This window comes from Canis lupus, chromosome 25 (genome assembly GCF_048164855.1).
Source record: "Canis lupus baileyi chromosome 25, mCanLup2.hap1, whole genome shotgun sequence".
NCBI lineage: Eukaryota > Metazoa > Chordata > Mammalia > Carnivora > Canidae > Canis > Canis lupus.
This window is the reverse complement of record NC_132862.1, coordinates 45,218,833-45,240,525: the sequence shown is the minus strand read 5'-3', so window position 1 is coordinate 45,240,525 and position 21,693 is coordinate 45,218,833. Positions and strand designations below refer to the sequence as shown.

Below are 21,693 nucleotides of genomic sequence, written 5' to 3'. Positions count from 1 at the left end.
GCAATTTCTAGGTAGTTTGATAACAGGAGGTGATTGAGAACATTTCGATCTTGGAAAGCCATTTCTCCTGGCAGGGTTTATGTGTTGGGCTACTGTATCGTGGTCAGTGCGAATCGCTCTGCCAGATGCTGCAGTTGCAGGTGGACTGACAAAATTAAGGTCTTGGCTTCACAGTTGAGGATCTAAGGGTATTGCTAACCTGTGAGGCGGCAGAGTCTCCGTCCATTTTTGACCGCAGTCTCGCTTCCTCTCACCTAGTGCTAAGAATATTGCAGGTTCAGCCATTTTTAGTGCGACTATATCCAGGGGACAGGTCAAAGGGTCTCAGGGGAGGGGCCTCTTAACCATTTCAAACGGTGGAACAGCTGTGCTCAAAAGCAAAGATGTGTGCTTACTTAGCTATGTGACCCTCTTTCGGGACAATTATTTTCTACCTTGTATTATAGTCCTGCCTCAGCCTCCCTGCTAAGTGAGTTTGCAGGCTTATGTGTGTGTCTGGTCTCCCCAGGAGTTAGCACAGAGCTGGGCAGGGAGGACGATCATATCGAATATTCACTGAAAGTCTATACAAGGAGGGCTCCTCGATATCCTCCGAGGATTCCTTGACTGACTGGGGTCCAGGGCACTTCAACGTCAGAAGAAGGCTTGGCTCCTCGGCCGCCCCCGCCCCTTGCAAATAAGTATTAGTGCGTCCACAGTCTCCGGCTCCCCTGACAGCCGCGGCGGTGAGGGAGCGGAGGTTCCCGGAAGTCCGCAGGTGCAGGGGCCGTGCACACCGCCCCGCTCGCCGCAGGCCTCCGCGCGCTACGACGAGGGACCGTGCCGGCAGCTCTTCCCCCAGCAGGAACCCCACCCTCAGCCCGCGGGGCACGAACCTTCCGTATCCTGCCGGGTCCCGGCCCCGGGTCCCGGCCCCGGGTCCCGGCCCCAGGCCCCGGCCCCTGTGCCCCCCACGCCCTGCGCCCCGCCTGCCCCGCGCCGCACCGGGCCGCGGGTCACCGACGTGGGACTACAACCCCCAGATGCCTCGGCGCCGCCCGGCCGCGCGCTCTCCGGCCGCTGATTGGCTGTGCGCTCGGGGCGGGGCCGCGGGCCGGGGGCGCTGTCTGCACGTGCGCGCGGCGGGCGGCTGGATGGCTGTGCTCCGCGGCCTCGGGGCGGCCCGCGCGGCGCCGGGGCTGTGGTGGCGGGCGGCGCGGGCGTCGGCGGGGCTGGGGGGCCGCTGCCCCGGGAGAGGCCGCGCGGTGGACGCCGCACAGGTGAGGACTGCCAGGTTCCGGCCGGGCTGGCCCTCGGGCCGGGGAGGGAGGGGCGCGGGCCTGCGCCGCCGGGCGAGGCCGCGGACCTCGGTGCCCGGGTCGCTGCCGCGCGCGCCGCTCTGCGCCGCCGTCGGGGGCGAGGCGTTACTGGAGCCGGGCTGCGGGCACCACGCGCCCGGGGCGCCCCGGGGCTGAGCCGTGGCCGCGCCGCGCCGGCCGTCCGCAGAGCGCTCGGCGGCTTCTGTGCCCGTCTCCCGCTCGGGTTGTGAGCCCCGCGCTGCTTCATGATTATCCGGGCGGAGCCTCTCGGCCTTCACTTCCAGCTGCGTCTGAAAGAAATTTGGGAAGCGGCGATGGACTCCCCTCTGGGAGCCCGGAGATGAATGTGGGTTTCGTGCTCGTGGGCCAGCCCGTGCTGAGCACCGCTGCCTGGAAGGCCTGAGGGGCGAGGAACAGAACAGTGGAGGGTCCCTGATTTGTGCAGGTGCCTCAGTGATGATGATTCTCTCGACAGCTTTGGACGTAAATGTAACCCTGCAGTAAGGAAGCTGAGGCTTGGAGTCAGGTTTTTCTTTCTTTCTTTTTTTTACTTTAATTTTATTTATTTTTTTATTTATTTATGATAGTCACACAGAGAGAGAGAGAGAGAGAGAGAGGCAGAGACACAGGCAGAGGGAGAAGCAGGCTCCACGCAGGGAGCCCGACGTGGGACTCGATCCCGGGTCTCCAGGATCGCGCCCTGGGCCAAAGGCAGGCGCCAAACCGCTGAGCCACCCGGGGATCCCTGGAGTCAGGTTTTTAAGTACTTTTCTTAGTAAGGCCAAACAGCTGGCGGACGACCGCGGGGACTCTAAGCCAGTGGGCAGATCTGTCACCCTCACTTGCCCCTGGGCCATTGGCTTTTTTTTTTTTTTAAAGGATAACTTCCTTTTCTAAAACCACAATTTCTGTATGTAATGATAATTTTTAAAAAAGATTTTATTTATTTATTCATGACAGACACAGAGAGAGAGAGAGAGGCAGAGACACAGGCAGAGGGAGAAGCAGGCCCCATGCAGGGAGCCCGACGCGGGACTCGATCCCGGGTCTCCAGGATCACGCCCTGGGCTGAAGGCAGGCGCCAAACCGCTGAGCCACCGGGCTGCCCTGTAATGATAATTTTTAAAAAGAAGATTTTATTTATTCATGAGAGAGACAGAGAAGCAGAGACACAGGCAGAGGGAGAAATAGGATCCCTGAAGGGAAGCTGATGCGGAACTCCTTCCAGGACTCTGGGATCATGACCTGAGCTGAAGGCAGATGGTCAACCACTGAGCCACCCAGGCATCCCAATAATGATAATATTGTACATTTTAAAAAAAGATTTATTTATTCATGAGAGACCCACAGAGAGGCAGAGACATAGGCAGAGGGAGAAGCAGGCTTCTCGCAGGGAGCCCGATGTGGGACTCCATCCAGGATCCTGGGATCACACGCTGAGCTGAAGGCAGATGGTAATTTTTATAGTGCTTTCACAGTGACCCCTCGATAATTTTAAATAACTACTTATTTCTAAAAACACATAGTACTTACTTTGTGCCAGACACTTCACAATTATTATTTTGTACAATTTTCATAACAACTCTGTGAGATAAGTACTGTTATTCCATTTTTACAGTTGAAGGAACTGAAGCAAGGAGAGGTTAAGCACCTTGCCCATGGGCATAGAGCTGGTCAGAGGTAGAATCTGGAATCCAGAGCTCTCTGGAGCTAGCTAGAGTGCTGGCTCTCACTGTTATTATTTTGCATATAGAACAGCTAAGATTCAGAGAAGTTAGGTGACTTGACCAGTGTTGCAGAGCTAAAAGTGACCACACTGGAAGCATAGAATGAGAATATGTTGTTAGAAGGACTTTTGCTGTCATTTATAACTATTGCATTGATTGCATCATCTTTGCAAGGTCCTGAGATATTTCCAAGTGACTTTCTTTTTTTTTGTTTTTTTTTGTTTTTTTTTTTTGTTTTTTTTCCAAGTGACTTTCTGATAGAGTAGAAAAAAGGGGAAGAAAGGGATGTAGCATAGCGCAACATTTTGGAGTACTAACTTTATTTTTAAGATTTTATTTATTCATGAGAAAGAGAGAGAGAGGCAGAGACACAGGCAGAGGGAAAAGCACGCTCCACGCAGGGAGCCTGATGTGGGACTTGATCTCGGGACTTCAGGATCATGTCCTGGGCCAAAGGCAGGCACCAAACCGCTGAGCCACCCAGGCATCCTGAGATATTTTATTTTTTAAAACTGTATAAGTTAAAAAAAAAACAAAAACTATATAATTTTCAAAAATCAAAAAACAGAATAATATATGAACCCAATTTCAGTAGTTATTGACATTTTGCCACATTTGCTTTGCTTGTCTTCTTCCCCTCCCTTTTATTCCCAGCTATAAGATTTTAAAATGAATGGCAGATTTCTTGTCACTTAACCCCTAAATTCTTTTGTGGGTACCTCTAAGAAAATGACATTTTAAACATAACTAAATGCTGTTATCATACCTAACAGTATTAGTAATTTCTGAATATAACTTAAAATCATGTCATTTATTTATTTTTTTAAAGATTTATTTATTCTGAGAGAGAGAGAGAGAGGCAGAGACACACAGGCAGAGGGAGAAGCAGGATCCTTGCAGGGAGCCCGATGCAGGACCTGATCCCGGATCCTAGGATCACGCCCTAAGCCGAAGGCAGATGCCCAACCGCTGAACCACCCAGCCATCCCAAAATCCTGTCCTTAAAATTTCCCTGATTGTCTCAAAATTATGGGCAGATAAGTTTTACATGTAAGCTTTCATTTTTTTTTTTAATTTTTATTTATTTATGATAGTCACACACACACACACACACACACAGAGGCAGAGACATAGGCAGAGGGAGAAGCAGGCTCCATGCACCGGGAGCCCGATGTGGGATTCGATCCCGGGTCTCCAGGATCACGCCCCGGGCCAAAGGCAGGCGCTAACCCAGGGATCCCACATGTAAGCTTTCAGTAGCAAGTCCATACACTACAAGAAAAAAGTCAGGTCGTGCTCTAGAACAACATAGTTTTTACCTCCAGGGACCTGTCTTCTAAGAGTCACTAACTGTTTGCCCTTGGGAACGGATTTGGTGGTCAGGTAATGCTGCAGGGGAAAGTTCTCTTATGTTGGCTGAACCCTTCATTCATCCTTTGAGTCCTTCAATCAGTAAGTCAACCTTTGTTAAGTACCTGTGAGACCGTAAGGGCTGCACTAGGGGTGGGAGTTTAAGGGAAGATCACACCCCTCCTCCCTCTGGTCCTGGGCAGTGATTCTCTTTGAGAAGAATAAAATGATGACATCAGAAAAGAGCCATAGATTCTTTCCCCAGGAAAAATGGAAATTGAGTTTTCAGGGTTTTTTTTGGCCACTCTAATACCTATCCATGGGCCCCCGGTTAGGACCCCCATTCTAGCAGGCTTTGTTGAGGAAGAGGGGGGTCCTCCAGGGATCCTTGTGGGCCGTCTGGTGCATGAGCACACCGAATACATAGAGAAACCCAATCTCACATGGCTGGGGGCTGGTGGGAGGTGGAACAGTGTGCTCCAACACAGACACCTCAGTACCTCTTGTGTCCCTTCCTTACTCTCGGGTGCTGCCGTGGGGGTCATGGAGTGAGCTCCGACTTTGTCACAAGCCGAGTTTAAGGCCGACTCTGGGTGAAGCGCTTGTGAACTTGGTCACCTTTGAGTTTGGTTTCTTATTCATCCAGTCACATTGCCCAGTGAATCCATATTGAGCATTATGTACAAACCAGGCCCTCTTTGCTAGGTATTGTCAATTGGAGATAATGACACCCACACCCAGAGGATTGGTACAAAGATTAAGTTAGCATACCTTTGTGATTTGTCCAGCTCAGAGCTCCGTATGGCTATGCCTCTGGAGTACGACCAGCAACAGTCTCTGGAGCCAAGAGTTTAGGTATTTCCCTCGTGGCATGTGAGATTTGACAAGTGTCTGCTGGAGGTCAGAATTTCTTTCCTGCTTATTTGAGTTGCTTGCCCTTCTAGTTTTCAGGGTCCCTTTTCACCTCTGACTTGGCACTGAAGCTGCCTTTGTTGAAGGCTGGAAGGTCTCGTGCATAGGCCAGCATGAAGGAGCTGAAAGACAGCCTCCTTGGGTGGTCTTCCCTGCTCAGGGGAGTGGAGATGGGGGTTATTACTTGATAGGCGCTTCATTTCCTAGTTTTCTTGTTCTGGAAACTTATCCCTTGGAAACTTATACCTCGGCTTCCTTGATCCCACACCCTTTGGATTTTCCTCCTCACACTGTTGCTCCTCACTCTTTTGCTGGTGACTTTTAGGTGGCCCTTCCTTAAATGGCGATATTCTTCCTGGTTCTCTGCAAGTCTTGCTTCAGCTCTCACTCTGCTTGTGCTTCTCAGGCTCTTCTCTAAGCAGAGAGTTTCTGGATTTTCCTTTCCAGGACCTCCTTCTATTCAGTGCCAATATCTTCACTTGCGTGTGTGACAGCTCCAAAGTGGGATGTATCTTCTGCTGTCCCCGACCTCCCAGCTGCCCCTCCAGAGTGTCTTGGGCCAGTGAGTAATACCAGCATCCACTCTCCCAGGGTCTCAAAAGTATCTCAAAAGTATGGGAGTCCCTGTGGCCCCTCTCTCCCTCAGCCCTGCATCCTATTGCTACCAGGTCCTGGCTGTTCTGCTTCCGAGTTCTTTTTTTATTTTTTTATTTTTATTTTTATTTTATTTTATTTTATTTTATTTTTTAAAGATTTATTTATTTATTCATTCAGAGAGAGCGAGAGAGAGGCAGAGACACAGGCAGAGGGAGAAGCAGGCTCCATGCAGGAAGCCCGATGTGGGACTCGATCCCGGGTCTCCAGGATCACAACCCGGGCTGCAGGCGGTGCTAAACCGCTGCGCCACCAGGGCTACCCTTTTTTTATTTTTTTAAATTGTATTTATTTATTCATGAGAGACACACAGAGAGAGAGAGAGGCAGAAACACAGGTAGAGGGAGAAGCAGGCTCCATTCAGGGAGCCGGATGTGGGACTCCATCCCGGGTCTCCACGATCACATCCTGGGCTGCAGGCGGCGCTAAATCTCTGCGCCACCAGGGCTGCCCTTGTTTTTTTGTTTTTAAATTTTATTTATTCATTTATGAGAGACACACACACACATACACACACACAGAGAGAGAGAGAGAGAGAGAGGCAGGCAGAGACACAGGCAGAGGGAGAAGCAGGCTTCATGCATGGAGCCCGAAGTGGGACTCAATCCCGGGTCTCCAGGATCATGAGCTGGGCTGAAGGCGGCACTAAACCGCTGAGCCACCAGGGCTGCTCTGCTTCCGAGTTTAACCTGTTCTCTCCCTTCCTACAGTTCTTGTTGCCACTACCTCATTAAAGCCACCATCATCTCTGTCTTAGATTGTAGCCAGTCCCAACTGGTCTCTTTCAACTTGACTTTCTTCGGTTCACTCAGTCTTCACTTTGCAGCCAAGATTTTCTTGTGGTGCTGGTCTGATATGAGGCCACTTGTTTTGGACTCCTTAAATTGGCCTACGAGACCTAGTCTGGCTAGTCTTCACCACCGCTATGGGTTTAGGTACCCCCTCATGCAGGCTCTCAGGTGCCTTACTTTCCCTCATGTCCTGATGTAGCACTCAGTGCAGACTGTGCTGTGACTGCTGGTTGAGTTGTCTTCCCTATTGAACCGTGTAGGCAGTCTGCCTGCTTGTCTAGTCTGGTGCTAAATGTCTAAATAGATATTTATTAAATAAAGCATGTATTTAACTCTTTTGCCTCACTCAAAATTCTCTTCTAAGAAACTACCTTTGTCTAATTCTGGTTATTTACTCAGAGCTTAAGGACTCAGAATTGATTTGCACTTGTGAAAATGCTGCAGTTTTCATGGGTTTAAGTGTTTCCTGGACTGGTTGCTTTTTCTTTGACCCTAGCTGAAAAATGCAGAGCCTGGAGCACTTGTTCCTCACAGACAGAGCCCTGTTTGTAGAGTTGGTGTGTGCAATAGCAATGGTTTGGCTTAGTAGGCACCAACAACAGGAAAATAGCAAACAGGTTCAGTTGGATTTTTTTTGACATTTGAAAAACATCTTATATGTTAATAATAAATGGAATGAATTTTTAGTTGTATTTATTTTTTAAACTTTTCCTAAAAGATTTATTCATTTATTTGAGGAAGGATGGAGGAAGTGTGAGGAGAGATTGGGGGAGAGGAAGGGGAGAGCAGAGAGAATCTCCAGCAGACTCTGCAGAGTGTGGAGCCCATTGTGGGGCTGATCCCAGGACCCTGAGGTAAGACCCACACAGAAACTGAAAGCCAGACGCTTATCTGGTTGAGCCACCTAGGTGCCTCTAAAATTTTTTCCTGATTTTTATTGATTAATCTCTTCCCCTAACGTGGGGCTTGAACTCACTACCTTAAGATCAAGAGTTACTTGACCAAGCTAGCCAGGTGCCCCTGGGAATAATTTTTTTTTTTTTTTTTTTATAGAAAGGATGGTGTTGGGGCAGCCCCGGTGGCTCAGCGGTTTAGCACCGCCTTCAGCCCAGGGTGTGATCCTGGAGACCTGGGATCGAGTCCCACATTGGGCTCCCTGCATGGAGCCTTCTTCTCCCTCTGCCTGTGCCTTTGCCTCTCTCTCTGTGTGTCTCATGATTAAATAAATAAATCTTAAAAAAAATAAAATAAAAAGGATGGTGTTAAAAGGGTGCCTGGGTGGCTCAAGTCAGTTAAGCATCTGCCTTCAGTTCAGGTTATGGTCTCAGGGTCCCGGGATAGAGCCCTGAGTTGAGCTCCACACTCATCAGTAGAGAGTCTACTTCTCCCAACCACCCCTCTCCCCCCTCTGGCTAGTGTGCATGCTCTTAAGTAAGTAAGTAAATAAAGTAAATAAATAAATATGGCCTTTTTTTTTTTTAAAGAACAATGTTTAGAGCACCTGGCTCGATCTGGGATCTTTAGCCCCATGTTGGGGGGAGAGAGTACTAAAAAAAAAATAATAAAACTTAAAAAAACAAAAGACAATGGTCAACTTTAGAAGTCCCAAGAAATGCAGATTGAGAGGAGATACCATTTTTTTGAATTTAAATCTTTACATTAAAAGATGTTTGCTAAACAAAAAAAAAAAAAAAAAAAGATGTTTGCTAATTAAACTCTTCGATGCAAGTGAAAATCAACATAGGCAAGGATAAAGTGAGTTACCAGTGACCATGTAAGTTGACACATGTTTTTGGAGAACAATTTCTCAATAGGTGTTATATTATTAAAATGTTTACACTCTCTTGTCTTGTTACTCCTGATTTTAAGACTAGCTTAAGGGAAAAAGCAGTAAGCATGAAGAAGTTCCTTATAGCATTATTTGTAGTAACAAAAATGTAGGGCAACATAAGTGTCCAAAGGAGGGGAAATATAATATTAGTGGAATATTCACTCAGAATTATGTAGTTAGAAATGATGTTTAGAAGGTAGAGCTATGTGGGCAGCCTGGGTGGCTCAGTGGTTTAGCGCTGCTTTCAGCCCAGGGCCTGATCCTGGAGACCTGGGATCAAGTCCCCTGTCGGCCTCCCTGCATGGAGCCTGCTTCTCCCTCTGCCTGTGTCTCTGCCTCTCTCTCTGTGTCCCTCATAAATAAATAAAATCTTAAAAAAAAAAAAAGAAGATAGAGCTATGTATATTGATATGGAAAGATAACTAAGAGATACCATCTTAAAAAAGGTCAGATGGAAAAGAAAGTACAGTATAATGCCATTTGTATTAGTTAATATAAGAAATTATGACTATACAGTTCTGGAGATATATAAGAGGAAACAGCACTGGGTAGAAGGAGGCAAGACATTTAAAATTTTTTTTATATCATCTGTAGCAGTTGAGGTTTTTTTAAAACTCCGTATGTTGTTATAGTAAAACAAAATTGTAAAAGATGATTATGAAGGCTGTTGTAAAGATAAAAATATTTGAATGTCAAACAACAAGCTGCAAAATTGGACATATAGTTGTCTATGTGACAAAAGAATAGAAAAAGAAGAGATAAGATCAGTAATGTTAAAGTCCTAGGATTTTTTTGTTTGTTTGTTTGTTTTTTAAAGATTTTATTTATTTATTCATGAGAGACAGAGAGAAAGGCAGAGACACAGGCAGAGGGAGAAGCAGGCTCCATGCAGGGAGCCTGATGTGGGACTCGATCCTGGGACCCCAGGATCATATCCTGGGCTGAAGGCAGGTACTAAACTGCTGGGCCACCCAGAGATCCCCCCTAGGATGTTTTTGAATTTCTCTATTTTCCAGTTAGAAGTTCTTTTATATTATGTGAAGATAGTTTTTTTTTTTTTTTTTTTTTTTTAAGATTTTATTTATTTACTTGGAGAGTCAGAGCATGAGCAGAGGGGAGAGGCAGAGAGAGCGAGCTTGGGATCATGACCTGATTTGAAGGCAGATGCTTAACTGACTGAACCACCCAGGCACCCAATGTGAAAATAGTTTCAACCAAATAGTTATATGCTTAAAAATCATGAAGAGGGACTAATTATTATAGATGGATTTGCCCTATCAGAAATTGCATGTCCTCATGTGAGGGTCTTTTCCTTCTTCCCTTTTGCCTCTGGACTCAGGCTGTAGTGATTCTCTTCTTTCTGTGCAGAGCCCACCCACTTTCGGATTCTTGTTGGACATCGATGGAGTGCTGGTGCGGGGTCACAGAGTGATTCCCGCTGCTCTGGAAGCCTTCCGCAGGCTGGTGAACTCTCGTGGGCAGCTGCGGGTGCCCGTGGTCTTTGTCACAAATGCTGGGAACATCTTACAACACAGCAAAGCCCAGGAGCTGTCAGCTCTGCTGGGATTTGAGGTAAGAGGCACTGGAGACATGGAAGCCCAAGGAGCTGGTTGCCAGTGGAACCCCCATTCCAACTCTGATTAAGGTGCTTTTCCTGGGTTGGGGTACAGTGTCAATAAGCTCTAGGGCATTGCCAGATGGGTCAGTATTAGAAGATAACTTGAAGTTCAGCCCTAGCCTCATGGGTAGAGCCTTACAGCAAGGGCATTTTTTATATATTAATTCACATTGAGCACAAAAATTCTGCCCATGGATTTGGCAGTTTCAGTCTGCTGTCTTTGTATCCATTTTTTTCTGGGTTCAGTGTTGTCTCTTGGATTATCAGCCATTGGAAAGCGAGGGTCACATTTTTCTAAATCTATATGCCAGGTGGGACTCTGAAGTAATAGCCTTTGTTTCTCATAATGAAGAGGTATATATCTGAGTGAGCATTGTCCCCCGGAAGCAGTCCCTCTTCATTCACTTGCAGTTCCACGTGGCATATCCACGTTGACACATCCTTTGTTCAGAGTGGGTTGAGTTCAAGAGTCCTTCAGAACCAAGAGAGTAAAGTGGCTGATTGACTGGGTAACGCTGCCTGGGGGTGAATGCAGAACAAAGGAGTACAACTGGCTCCCTTCTGTGGTTTCCCGGAGAGAGTTCCGAAAACATTTTGAGTATTGGCTGCATCGTTGGAGTTAGTACTATAAATGTTATAAAAGCTAACTCTTTGAGTAGAATTGAAACCAGAAAAAAAAAAAAAAGTCAGAGGCCGAGTTCTGTGACTGACAAAGAACATGAATGTAAACCTTGAGGTCTTCAGATGGAGGAACCAAGCAGGACTGGATTGGCAAGTGGTCAGATCCCACCACCAACCGCATTTCCTGCTTTGGTTTTTCTGGCAAGAGCCAAATTAGCTTCTTATACCTGTTTGGGTAGTGTCTAGAAGTGCTGGGTGTCAAAAAGGGCTCCGCCCCTTTTTTCTGGGCAGTTTTTTCCCTTCCTAGGTGAAAGAAGCCATCATGTCCCCATTATTTTCCTTTAACTACTCTGTCCTCTGCTATCCTCTGTGTTTTGGCTGTCCCCACAGGTGGAGCCGGACCAAGTCATTCTCTCTCACAGCCCCATGAAGCTCTTCTCGCAGTATCACAGCAAGCGAATGCTGGTGTCTGGGCAGGGGCCTGTGGTGGAGAATGCCCGAGTGTATCCTTTTGGTGCTTGTTCTGGCTGGTGAGGAAGGCGCAGGACTGGAGTTCTCCTCCCATGGATGAGGGGGAAACCAGAGTGGGGTGTTTCTGGCTGCATAGTATGGGGGCTCAAAGGATACGTAGTGGGCTCTTTGGAGAGGGAGGATGGCTCCTAGGTGTGGCGGGCCCTGGTGCCACAGTTTGCAAAAAGCCAGCCCACAGAACCTACTGGGGAGCTTAAAATACAGATTCTTAGTTCACTAGGTTGAGATAAAAATCAGCAGTCTGTATGTTAAAAGAGAAAAGTAGGTGATTCTCTAATTAGGTTTGAGAACCACTACTCCAGCACTGTTCCTCAGGGTGCTCAGTCAACTTATCAGCTAATATTAATTTACAGTGAACCTTTTGGGTATGTGCACACTCAAGAGGCAAGAAGAGTTGGTCCTTGTTCTCAAGCAGCTTTTTCATTTGCTCATTTGGCAGACCTGTGTTGAGCACTTCTTGTATACCAGCCCCATGCTTCATGCTGTTCAAGGACAAGAGGGACTGAGAACAGCCCACGGGACTCTCTTCATCAAAGGGTTTATATTGGAGGAGGCAGGAATAACATACCCACAAAGGTTAAAGGAGTATTTAAAATGGCATATGATTGGAGTGCCTGAGTGGCACAGTTGGTTGAGTGTCCCAAGTCTTGTTTTCAGCTCAGGCTGGGATCTCAGAGTTGTGAGATTGAGGCCTTGAGTCGGACTCTATACTGGATACAGAATCTTTAAGATTCTTTCTCCCTGTCCCTCTACGCCCCGCCTCTATTCCCTCTCTAAGAAAAAGAAAAGATTCCCAAGCCTTGACCCAGCAGTGATTTGCATTAAAAAAAAAAAAAAAGATGCCATGTGATTGAAAGCTTGAGAGCACAGTCTGAGAGTCCCAGGTGTTGGGAAGGGACCACCCGGGGAGCGGCTATGATGGTGGCTTTGTGAAGGGGTGTGGCTCTGCCACAGGAGATACTTAGGTTTTCTGTGCAGGGAAGGAGCTAAGGAGGCTGGAGAGAGAAGGAAAGGGTAGGATCCCTGAGGCAGGAGACTGGATTGGGATAGGGTGGGGAATAAGAGAATAGGAGGAGCGGTGCCTCAGAAGTAAAGGCGAGGGGCCAGTGAGTTTACTTAGGCAGGGGGTGAACTAGTTTGGTTGGGACTGTGTTGGTTCTCCTCCCCTTAAAGGCATCTTGCCTCAGAACCGTCCAGCTTTGCTTCCCTGACCTAGCTGTAGATTGGGCTTCGAGAATGTGGTTACTGTGGATGAGCTGCGGATGGCCTTTCCTGTGCTTGACATGGTTGATCTCCAGCGGCGGCCGAAGTCCACGGTAATAAGGAATGTGCTCCTGGGTGTCTCATGTTTAGTTTTGTCCTCTTGTTCTCCACATGGGTTCCTCTTACCAACCTCGCAACCTCTCCCACTGAGAACTACATCTTGTTCACCATAGAGAGGCACATCTGACCAAGGATTTTGTTCCCCAGATATACAAGGATGGCCCAGGAGAGCAACAAGTTCCTAAGGGCTTTCCTTTCTGCATTGTTTGTAATTAGCTGAGAATCCTTTTCAAAGCCCTGGCACCTCCAATGAGGAGTTTTCTATTTTACCAGCTGGATTTCTCACTGTTGCTTGGGGAATCATTAACCTTTGTGGAATTAATCATTGTTGCTCCTTTATTCTGAAGCTTGCTATGGAGAGCTGTCCTTATGAGAAATAGCTTATTCGTAAAAGTAACTGGCAATTCTGAGTATGCCCATGTTCCTTTTTAGGTTTGGCTCATAATTGAACCACTGGTTGAATTTCTTAGTCATGGGCCTCTGATTGATCTTTTAGAGTATGACTGCCTGGCTCTTGATGGCTCTTGGCCGCCCTTCCTCGTGTGAACTCTCTGTCACATGGCTTGCAGTTTAAATCAGGTCACTATCAGGATGTGGGGAAATGCAGTTATAAACAGACAAGCTTTTATTTGTTTATGTAGCTTTAGTCCTCCTTCCTCTAGAGCTTTTGGATTGAATGGAGCACTTCATCTCTTTTCAAAGCTTCTTCCTAGGACCATGCAAATCATGTGGGGAACCAGAATGTCAGACTTGGAACAGATCTTAGAGTATCTCAGAGACTGAGCCTCACACAGGGGAAGTGATCTACCCCAGATCACACAGCTTGTTAGTGGTAGAGCCAAGATTAATAGTTTAGGGAAGGAATGGACTCTGGGAGAGTGGTAAAGGCTCTTGCCTCTTCATCTCATATTAAGAGAAATGGTCCATCATGCCCTGATGGCCTCCCCTGTCTCCATAGGCTCTCCTTCCTCTTAGCTGCCTGACTCTAGACTCTTGCTTGGCCTATATCTCACCTCCTGTCCCCTCTGGAGAGGGGCTACTGACCAGCCCTTCCTCCTGGCTGACCTCCTTATGTGGGTTCCCTCAGTGTGTTCCATGAAAGCCCTGCTTATTCTCTCTTCACTTTTGTTTGTGAATTTTCTTCCTCAGTCCTATCTGGCTTCTCTTTGTCTTGGGCTAGACCATGGGGGGTGGTCTTTGATCTTTCTAGTATGTCTTTTTTCCTGCTACCCCTTGAAACTGGCTATGTGGTTGTCTGGTAGTGGACAATGACCGTGGCATTGATGGGCCTTTTCTTTGTTTCTTGGCAGCCCCTTCCAAGGAATGACTTCCCTGCCATTGAAGGTAATGAGGGCCTCTGCTGGTGCAGATGTGGCTCTGGGCGGTCCTTCTTTCAGCCTTCCAGGTTGTTCTTGTGCAGCTGTTTGCCTGTAAACTGCCAGGGTGGCTGTGGGTGTTGGATATCAGGTCACCGGGGTTCTAGTCTCAGATCTACCACTCAGTACCTCTAAGATAATTGTTTTTAATTTTTCCTTCCCCCCATATCACTTGCCTTATTATTCCAGGAAAATTGTAAGTGTAGAAAACTGTAGCATGGAAAGGCTCCCAGAGGTAACATAGACCAGTATTTCTCAGCTCCATTCAACCCAGTTCCCCCTTGTGTAACAAAACTATTGTAATGTCCCCTTAACTGCCCTGCAATGAAATTCACAGATAATACAACTTTTGTGTATACATGTATTAAAAATTAACTAGTTAAATGTAAAGCCCTAATTGTAATAGGAGAAATAAAAGGAAAACTTTTTAGTAAGGTAATGTGTATTTTAATATGTAAACGATTATTCAGGAAAACATAATGTAGTAAAATGGTTATACCAAACATGGAATCACCATGTTACAGCTACAAATGCAGACTGATGTAAGTATGTTTATAGGTGTGTTTTATTGGTGACTCAGAAATTAGGGGCTGCATTGTCATTGGTGAAGTGATTTTCCAAAATAGGTAACATTGGTAAAATCTTGAAAAGATAAAGTGCAGTCTTCTCTTGACTTACGTACATGATAGTTACATTTTTAGAAAAATTGGTATTTATTAAAACGCTACTTTGTATTTACATGTAGAATGAAATTAGAGTTTAAGCTCAAATAATTATAAACAGGTTATTCACCCATATGAATGTCAGATGGGGCAGTCAGATGTTAATAGAGGGGGCAGTTTCTGATTGTTCCAGACCATCCTGAGCATGTAGCATTCCTGGTCCCCTCCTACCATCCTTGCCACTGTCAGTCATCATGACAAGATACATCCTCCAGTTTCTAGAACACCTCCCTAGGGGGCAGTGTTCCCTCATTGAGACCACTGGTTTGGTTCAGTCACTGGTCTTGTAGCTGATGCTGGCAGCTACCACGTATTGAGTGTTATGTGTCCATTATGAGTTAAGTGCTGTATTATATCTCATTTTTACCCTGAACAGTCATAGGTGTCCTCATGATGTAGCTGAGCTGAGGTTAGGGAAGGTAAGTAGCTTGCCCACAGTCACAGAGGAAAACGGACAGTCAGGTTTGGAATCCAGGTCTTTGTCATTCCAGATCCCCCTCTCCTAGCTGTTAGGTGCACTGGCCCCTGGTGCTCTGAGAAGTAGCTGAGGAAGGTGAGCCCTTTGCCAGGAATTTGTGGGTGAGATGGTTAGGAGAACATGAGTCCGCAGGAGGACGCAGGCCAGTGACTTGGCTGCTGGTTTTCTTTGTTTCAACCTCTTCTGTGAAGCATAAATAAAAATGGAATCCCTTAGGAAGTGCCTTACCAGGTCCTGGGCTCTGTTTACCTCAAGTGAATGAGTGAGTGGATCTTTGAAGGCTGGTTCTGGGAACTGTACCCTTGCATGGGTGTGTTCTGTGGGGGACAAACTTATGGTTGGGTGGCACCAGCTGGTATCAGCTTGCTTCGTGAGGGCCTTTCTCCTGCCTGCCCTGTAACCCTCACCTCTATGCTTTTGCTCTATAAAGGGGTGCTCCTCCTTGGGGAGCCAGTCCGCTGGGAGACAAGCCTGCAGCTGATCATAGATGTCCTTCTCAGCAATGGGAACCCTGGGACTGGTCTGGCAACGGCTCCCTATCCCCATCTCCCTGTCCTGGCCAGCAACATGGATCTCCTTTGGATGGCTGAAGCCAAGATGCCCAGGTAAGGACACAGGGTCTCTGGTCTTGACCGTGGTGGCCACTGTCAGCTGCTGCCTGGGCAATCCTCCTGACACTTTCTTACCATCATTCTGGTACTCTGGGCCATCAGACCCCTGCCTGGGTTGGCCCTGTATTTGCCACAGAGACTTGGCCTTTGGGAGGATTTTCAAGGGGTCACTTTGCATACTAATTAGTAAGTGAAAAGTATAGCTTACTGATCACTGAAGATATGTCGAAATGATCTTTAACACCTGACTTTTGCCGAAGATATGTCGAAATGATCTTTAACACCTGACTTTTGCCCTCCAGAATCTTTTGTTGTTGTTGTTTAAAATTTTATTTATTTATAGCATGAACAGGAGGGGCGGAGGGAGAGGGAGAGAGACACTCCATGCTGAGCCTAGAGTACAATGTGGGGCTCGATCCCATGACCCCAAGATCATGACCTGAGCTGAAACCAAGAGTCAGATACTCAACCAGCTGAGCCACCCAGGTGCCCCTGCCCTTCATAATCTTAACGGAACATTTTTTTTTTTTTTTTAACGGAACATTTTTTTTTTTTTTTAGATGTTTAATTTTTTTAAAGTAATCTCTGCCCCCATTGGGGGCTCAAACTCAGAGCCCTGAGATCAGGTGTTGCGTGCTCCATTGGCTGAGCCTGCTGGGTGATGCCAGAACATGATATTTTTTGTCTGTGGAACCCAAATGATGAATGACTTCTGAGGCCAAGCAGTACAGCTGCTCTTTCCCTTCTCCTTGTAGCACTAGTTCCTTCCCATTTTGTCTCCTCCTGCCCTTAATATGTAGGAGTAGGGGAGCAGTAATTGTTCTGACAATTATGTGGGCTGGAGAACTGAGACCCAGTGGGTAAGTGACTTTCTCATAGGCACATGGATATTGAACAGGCCCCCATGCCCTGCTCAGCTGTGTAGACCTCCTCTGTGTGTCTGACCCTAAGCACAGTCTAGGCAGCTCTTTTCCTAGCTCTCGAGGGCCTTGCTGGAAGGGCAGCTGTGGCTGCTGTGTACTATTTGGCTGCTCTTATCTGCGGGGCCAAAGTCCAGAGTTTTCTTTCCCTGCTACTGATTCCCAGTGGACTGTGTGAATGATCCATCAACAGAGGGCAGCAGGCCCAATGCTGCCTCAAGTCACATGACTCAGTAACTCCAAAGAGATGGTGTTATGGTGTTTTCTTGTTACTTTATTTTTTTTAACTCCATAATTATTATTATTATTATTATTTATAAATTTATATTTTATTGGTGTTCAGTTTGCCAACATATAGAATAACACCCAGTGCTCATCCCATCAAGTGCCCCCCTCAGTGCCCGTCACCCAGTCATCCCCAACCCCCGTCCACCTCCCTTTCTACCACCCCTAGTTCGTTTCCCAGGGTTAGAGGAGTCTCTCATGTTCTGTCTCCTTTCTAATATTTCCCACTCATTTTTTCTCCTTTCCCCTTTATTTTTTTATTTTATTTTATTTTTTTTAAAGATTTTATTTATTTATTCATGAAAGACATACACAGAGAGGGGGGCGGGAGGGAGGGAGGCAGAGACATAGGCAGAGGGAGAAGCAGGCTCCATGCAGGGAGCCCGACGTGGGACTCGATCCCGGGACTCCAGGATCACGCCCTGGGCCGAAGGCAGGCACCAAACCACTGAGCCACCCAGGGATCCCCTCCTTTCCCCTTTATTCTCTTTCACTATCTTTTATATTCCCCAAATGAATGAGACCATATAATGTTTGTCCTTCTCCGATTGACTTACTTCACTCAGCATAATACCCTCCAGTTCCATCCATGTCGGAGCAAATGGTGGGTATTTGTCATTTCTAATGGCTGAGTAATATTCCATTGTATACGTATACTACATCTTCTTTATCCATTCATCTTTCGATGGACACTGAGGCTCCTTCCACAGTTTGGCTATTGTGGACATTGCTGCTATGAACATTGGGGTGCAGGTGTCCCGGCGTTTCACTGCATCTGTTTTTTTTTTTTTTTTTTTTTTTTAAGAAACTGTGTGTATGGGCTAGGACTCAGGAGCTCTGCTGGGCAGCGCGAAGGAGCTTCTCCTCCCGCTGCTTCCATATCCTCTCCTTGAATTCTTCTAGCTCCCGACGTTGGTCCTCCTTCTCAGGTGGCCACAGCTCCCTCTTGCACTGTATGACATAGTCCTCAAACCACTCAGCCTGATTGGCAATCCAGAACATAGTGACAGGGAAGGTGAGGTAGAGTGTCATCCGAAACACCTCCAGCTTCACCTCCATCTCGCTTCTCCTCCTGCATCTGTATCTTTGGGGTAAATCCCCAGCAGTGCAATTGCTGGGTCATAGGGCGGATCTATTTTTAACTCTTTGAGGAACCTCCACAGAGTTTTCCAGAGTGGCTGCACCAGTTCACATTCCCACCAACAGTGCAAGAGGGCTCCCCTTTCTCTGCATCCTCTCCAACATTTGTGGTTTCCTGCCTTGTTAATTTTCCCCATTCTCACTGGTGTGAGGTGGGATCTCATTGTGGTTTTGATTTGTATTTCCCTGATGGCAAGTGATGCGGAGCATTTTCTCATGTGCTTGTCCGTGTCTATGTCTTCCTCTGTGAAATTTCTCTTCATGTCTTTTGCCCATTTCATGACTGGATTGTTTGTTTCTTTGCTGTTGAGTTTAATAAGTTCTTTTTTTTTTTTTATAAGTTTACTTTCCTTCTTTTTTTTTTAATTTATTTTATTTTATTTTATTTATTTATGATAGGCACACAGTGAGAGAGAGAGAGAGAGGCAGAGACATAGGCAGAGGGAGAAGCAGGCTCCATGCACCGGGAGCCCCATGTGGGATTCGACCCGGGTCTCCAGGATCGCGCCCTGGGCCAAAGGCAGGCCCAGGGCCTGTCTTTTAGTTTTGTTGACTGTTTCTTTTGCTCTCTTGTTACTTTAAAGGGTATATTTCTGGGCAGCCCAGGTGGCTTAGCGGTTTAGCCACCTTCAGCCGAGGGCATGATCCTGGAGACCCGGGATCAGGTCCCATGTCGGGCTCCCTGCAGGGAGCCTGCTTCTCCCTTTGCCTGTGTCTCTGCCTCTCTCTCTCTCTCTCTCTGTGTCTCTCATGAATAAATAAATACAAATCTTAAAAGAAAAAAAAAGGTACATTTCTGCAGTTGGAGGTCAGATATTTTTTCCGAACTGTTCTTCCTACAGTTAGGGTGTGCTGACACTAAGTGGGAGTTTGGTTATGTAGGCTGGAATGGAATAGCGAGGCACAAATTTCAATTTATAAATCAGATTTGAGATTAACTTTCATTCACTCATTTAAGAATTGAAAATAGAATTTGTTATATAAATAAGTGATACGGAAATGTAACCATAATGTGTTGGACAGTATCAATTAGGATTTGGTTTAGCAGCCTGGGATGAAAACTCAAAAGGAGGGATCCCTGGGTGGCGCAGCGGTTTGGCGCCTGCCTTTGGCCTGGGGCGCGATCCTGGAGACCCGGGATCGAGTCCCACATCGGGCTCCCGGTGCATGGAGCCTGCTTCTCCCTCTGCCTGTGTCTCTGCCTCTCTGTCTCTCTCTGTGTGACTATCATGAATAAATAAATAAAATCTTTAAAAAAAAAAAAAAAAGAAAAGAAAACTCAAAAGGAAAGTGTCTTAAACAAGGTAGAAGTTTCTTTCTTTTTCATGTAAAAGAAGCATGGGGTAGGCAGTCCAGGGCTCTGTGGATGTCACACCTGTCTGAGACACAGACTCCTCCTGTCTTCCTGCTGTGCACGTCTTAGCCCTTCACAGCATAGTCCCAAAGGGCTGCCTGAGCTCCAGCTGCCAGACCAACATTCCAGGCAGCAGAGAGGAGGGTGGGGATGGAAAAGAGTACTCGCTCCCTGATTTTACACGTCCTAGAAGTTTAGCCTGGCGAGGCTGCACACCTAGCTACAGTGGAAGGGAGTACTTGTTTGTACACCTGGTTGTCATATGGTGAGCTAAAAACTGGCACTGAGAAAGAAGGGGAGAAGGGCAGCCAATAGTGTGCCACACATTTAAAGTGGAATTTAAACTTAGGTTTGTGGAGTCTGACCACCTGGGTTGTGATCCTAGCTCTACCACCTTTGGAAAGTTACATAATGTCTGTATGCCTCAGTTTGCTCACTTGTAAATGAGAATGATGACAGCTCTCATGGGGTTGTCTTCTGAGAGTTAAATGTGATGTGCTATCTATAGTGCTCAACAAGTGTTAGCAGATAACAAGAGGTCATAAAAGTAGGGTAATAAGTGTAATTCTTACTAGACATAATTATCTGTCACCAGATAAAGGGTGCTGGAGTGAAAGGTTGGTGTATAGGGTCCTGCTTGGAACTGGGGAGGGGAGGCCTGAGCAGCTGAGGTCTCTTCTCTGGCAGGTTTGGCCATGGCACCTTTCTGCTGTGCCTGGAAACCATTTACCGGAAAGTGACAGGCAAAGAGCTGAGATATGAGGGCCTGATGGGCAAACCGAGTGTCCTCACGTATCAGTATGCAGAGGACCTCATCCGGCAGCAGGCAGAGAGGCGGGGCTGGGTGGCCCCCATCCAGAAGCTCTATGCTATCGGGTAAGTGCTGTTCCATCTCATCGTTTTTGGACTTCCCTGCCCTTCCTCCCTCCATCCTCATCCACTGTTCCCCTGTATCGGATATATGCTAGCCCCACAACTATCCTCTGCTCTCTCTGCCTGGTGACACTGAATTGGGTCTTGTTCTCTTTCTTTTTCCGGTATGGCTGTCTCTGCCAGCGACAACCCTATGTCTGATGTCTACGGTGCCAACCTGTTCCACAAGTACCTGCAGATGGTGAAGCGTGATGGGGCCGAAGAGCGAGGGGCTGGTGGCTTGTGGAAGCCGCGGCCCTCAGCAACCCAGAGCTGTGCCTCTATCCTGGTGTGCACTGGTGTGTACAGTCCCAAGGGCCCAGAAGCCACTAGGCCTGCTCAGGATGCAGAGGAGGCTCCGTTCCACGGCCACCGGGACTTCAGCTTCAGTCCAGGGCTCATGGAAGCATCCCACATCGTGAATGATGTGAACGAGGCTATACAGCTGGTTTTCCACAAGGAGGGTTGGGCTTTGTAGTGAGGGCTGTCCGTCGGAGACAGGGGCAGGCGGGATGAGCTCCAGGGGAGTCCTGTTGACTAGCTTCTGGCCTGGGTCACTGGGTGTCAGGTCAGGGTTGCTTCCGTGACACTCTGTGGCCCCACAATGGATATTACTGGTGCCTTGGAAGAAGACACTGGCTTTTTCTCCTGCTAGGCAGTCGCCCCAGAATTGTACCCGGGTAACGTTTTGGGTAGAACAGCCAGGATTTTCTGGCCCTGTTCCTGTCTGCTTCTCCTGGCAGTCTGACCTCAGGCCAGTCGCTTTAACTCTGTGCCTCAGTTTCTTTTTTCATTTCGGTAGGGACTTCTGAAAAAAGGGGAAGTGGTGTGAAATAACGTGGAAATTTCTGCAGAGCCTGGCCTGCACTGAAGGCACCACTGCATGCCAGCAGTGTGTCACTAACACTAAAATACTGCTTTTTACTGTATTTTAGCTTATTGCCCAGAGACTTTTAGGCTTATTTTTTAAACTAAAATAATCATAATAAATATTCATTATGCTGTCTATCGTGAAGCGCTTCTGGAATGTACTAAAATATCCTGTGGGGGCTGGATAGTGGGTGAGCAATGTGGGTGACCCCAAAGCAAAGACATTGGTGCCATTTTGCTCCATAAAGTGCTGATTGATAACTCCTTTCCTACCTCGGCTCTCCTTCCCACCACCAAACCACCGCTGGCCTGCGAAGCCCGAGTCTGTCTAGGAATTAGTTATGACAGGCTTTGGCATGTACTTGACAA

General features: G+C 47.2%; 2 protein-coding genes across 4 annotated transcripts; one reads left to right on the top strand and one right to left on the bottom strand.

Annotated features, from left to right (window-relative positions):
* The first annotated feature begins 1,124 nt into the window (after window positions 1-1,124).
* HDHD5 (haloacid dehalogenase like hydrolase domain containing 5) lies at window positions 1,125-21,460 on the top strand. Of its 3 annotated transcripts, none has more exons than XM_072799634.1 (8): window positions 1,125-1,259; window positions 9,932-10,135; window positions 11,193-11,305; window positions 12,556-12,649; window positions 13,967-14,000; window positions 15,663-15,837; window positions 20,230-20,418; window positions 20,599-21,460. In XM_072799634.1, exons 1-8 carry the CDS (start codon window positions 1,134-1,136, stop codon window positions 20,930-20,932), a joined length of 1,269 nt encoding a protein of 422 aa, XP_072655735.1. In that variant the 5' UTR covers window positions 1,125-1,133; the 3' UTR covers window positions 20,933-21,460. The 3 variants fall into 3 exon arrangements, with proteins under 3 accessions (XP_072655735.1, XP_072655737.1, XP_072655736.1); XM_072799635.1 differs by lacking the exon at window positions 1,125-1,259 and adding an exon at window positions 1,624-1,644; XM_072799636.1 differs by lacking the exon at window positions 20,230-20,418.
* LOC140617722 (protein PET100 homolog, mitochondrial-like) lies at window positions 17,839-18,146 on the bottom strand. Its single transcript, XM_072799637.1, has one exon. It carries the CDS (start codon window positions 18,105-18,107, stop codon window positions 17,877-17,879), a length of 231 nt encoding a protein of 76 aa, XP_072655738.1. The 5' UTR covers window positions 18,108-18,146; the 3' UTR covers window positions 17,839-17,876.
* Window positions 21,461-21,693: the final 233 nt, after the last annotated feature.